General features: G+C 50.3%; 1 protein-coding gene across 1 annotated transcript; it reads left to right on the forward strand.

Annotated features, from left to right (window-relative positions):
• The first annotated feature begins 249 nt into the window (after nt 1–249).
• LOC141148085 (integrase/recombinase xerD homolog) lies at nt 250–1,071 on the forward strand. Its single transcript, XM_073635238.1, has one exon. It carries the CDS (start codon nt 250–252, stop codon nt 1,069–1,071), a length of 822 nt encoding a protein of 273 aa, XP_073491339.1.
• Nucleotides 1,072–1,347: the final 276 nt, after the last annotated feature.

Here is a 1,347-nt window from a genome sequence, read left to right on the forward strand (position 1 = left end):
ACTACATTGTTTGCAACTGAATGTTTTCATTCATGCGGTCCATTTACCAGGGGTGGAAAATGTTATAGCTGATGCGTTGTCTCGCTTCCAGTGGGAAAGGTTCCGGGAGTTGGCGCCGGAGGCGGAGCAACACGGGGTTCCTTGTCCCGACTGGCTGTGGGGGATAGCATTGGCCTCATCGCCGGATGGATAAAGAACTCGGTAAGTGGGTCCACGTGGGCGGCTTACACCAGGGTATGGCAGGAATGGATGGATTTTGTGAACGAAATCGGGGAGGAGCCGGTGGGTGGAGAGGTGCGGTTGCTCTTGATATACTACATTGCCAGGAAGATGGAGGAGGGTGTGTCTGCAGCTGTAGTGAATAAGAATGTATCTGGGTTGGCCTTTCTGTTTAAGTTGCAGGGTCAGATGGATTTTACGAAAGACTTCTGGGTCCGGCAGGCAATGAAGGGTTACAGAAAGGCTTGGGTTAGGAAGGATGAGAGAAGGCCGGTGACATTCGAGATTTTGCAGGGTGTTATAGCACAACTGGAGAGGGTGTGCTCTTCAGGTTATGAAGTGCTGTTGTTCAAGGTAGCCTTTTTATTAGCGTTTTTTGGGGCCTTTAGAATAGGGGAGTTGGTTAGCCCTTCCAAGAAGGTACAGGGAGGGCTGAGTTATCAGGATGTGAAGTGTGAGACGGAAGTCTTGCAGTTGTATTTGAGAAAATCAAAGACCGATCAACTGGGAAGGGGCAGAATCGTTAGGGTGTATCCGGTTGTGGGTTCGGTGTTGTGCCCAGTTGGGGCAGTGCGGGAGTTTTTGAGTTTGCGCCCGGCGGGAATGGGCCCCCTTTTGGTACATTCAGGTGGAGAATGTTTATCCAGATTCCAATTTGGGGCAGTTTTTGCAAAATGTATCCGGGGTTTAGGACTGACCGAGAAGGATTTCTCGTCACATTCCTTCAGGATAGGAGCAGCCACGGAAGCAGCCAGGAATGGATTGGGGGAGGAGATGGTAAAAAAGATTGGTAGATGGGAATCCAAGAGGTTTCAATCTTATGTGCGGCCCAATTTGGTGGTTAGTTTGTAGGTTAATTATTTGTTGTGTAATAGAGATATGGGTATGGGTCGGTAAGTGTTAATAGGGTTGTTGGTTATAGTATGGTTTCCTGTGTTTTTGTCTATTTCAGATTCGCTGCCTGGGATGGTCTGGATCATGGGTCATTCCTATGTGGCGTGGGGGGCTCGGAGAGGGGACGCCCGACATGAGGGTAGGCAATTGGGCTTTGGCAGGAGGGAAGCGTGCATAAAGTGGCTGGGGATCCCAGGCATGTTGTGGGGCAGATTGGTGCCGGAGGTGCATCGT

The sequence above is a fragment of the Aquarana catesbeiana genome, linkage group LG06 (genome assembly GCF_042186555.1).
Source record: "Aquarana catesbeiana isolate 2022-GZ linkage group LG06, ASM4218655v1, whole genome shotgun sequence".
NCBI classification, from domain to species: domain Eukaryota; kingdom Metazoa; phylum Chordata; class Amphibia; order Anura; family Ranidae; genus Aquarana; species Aquarana catesbeiana.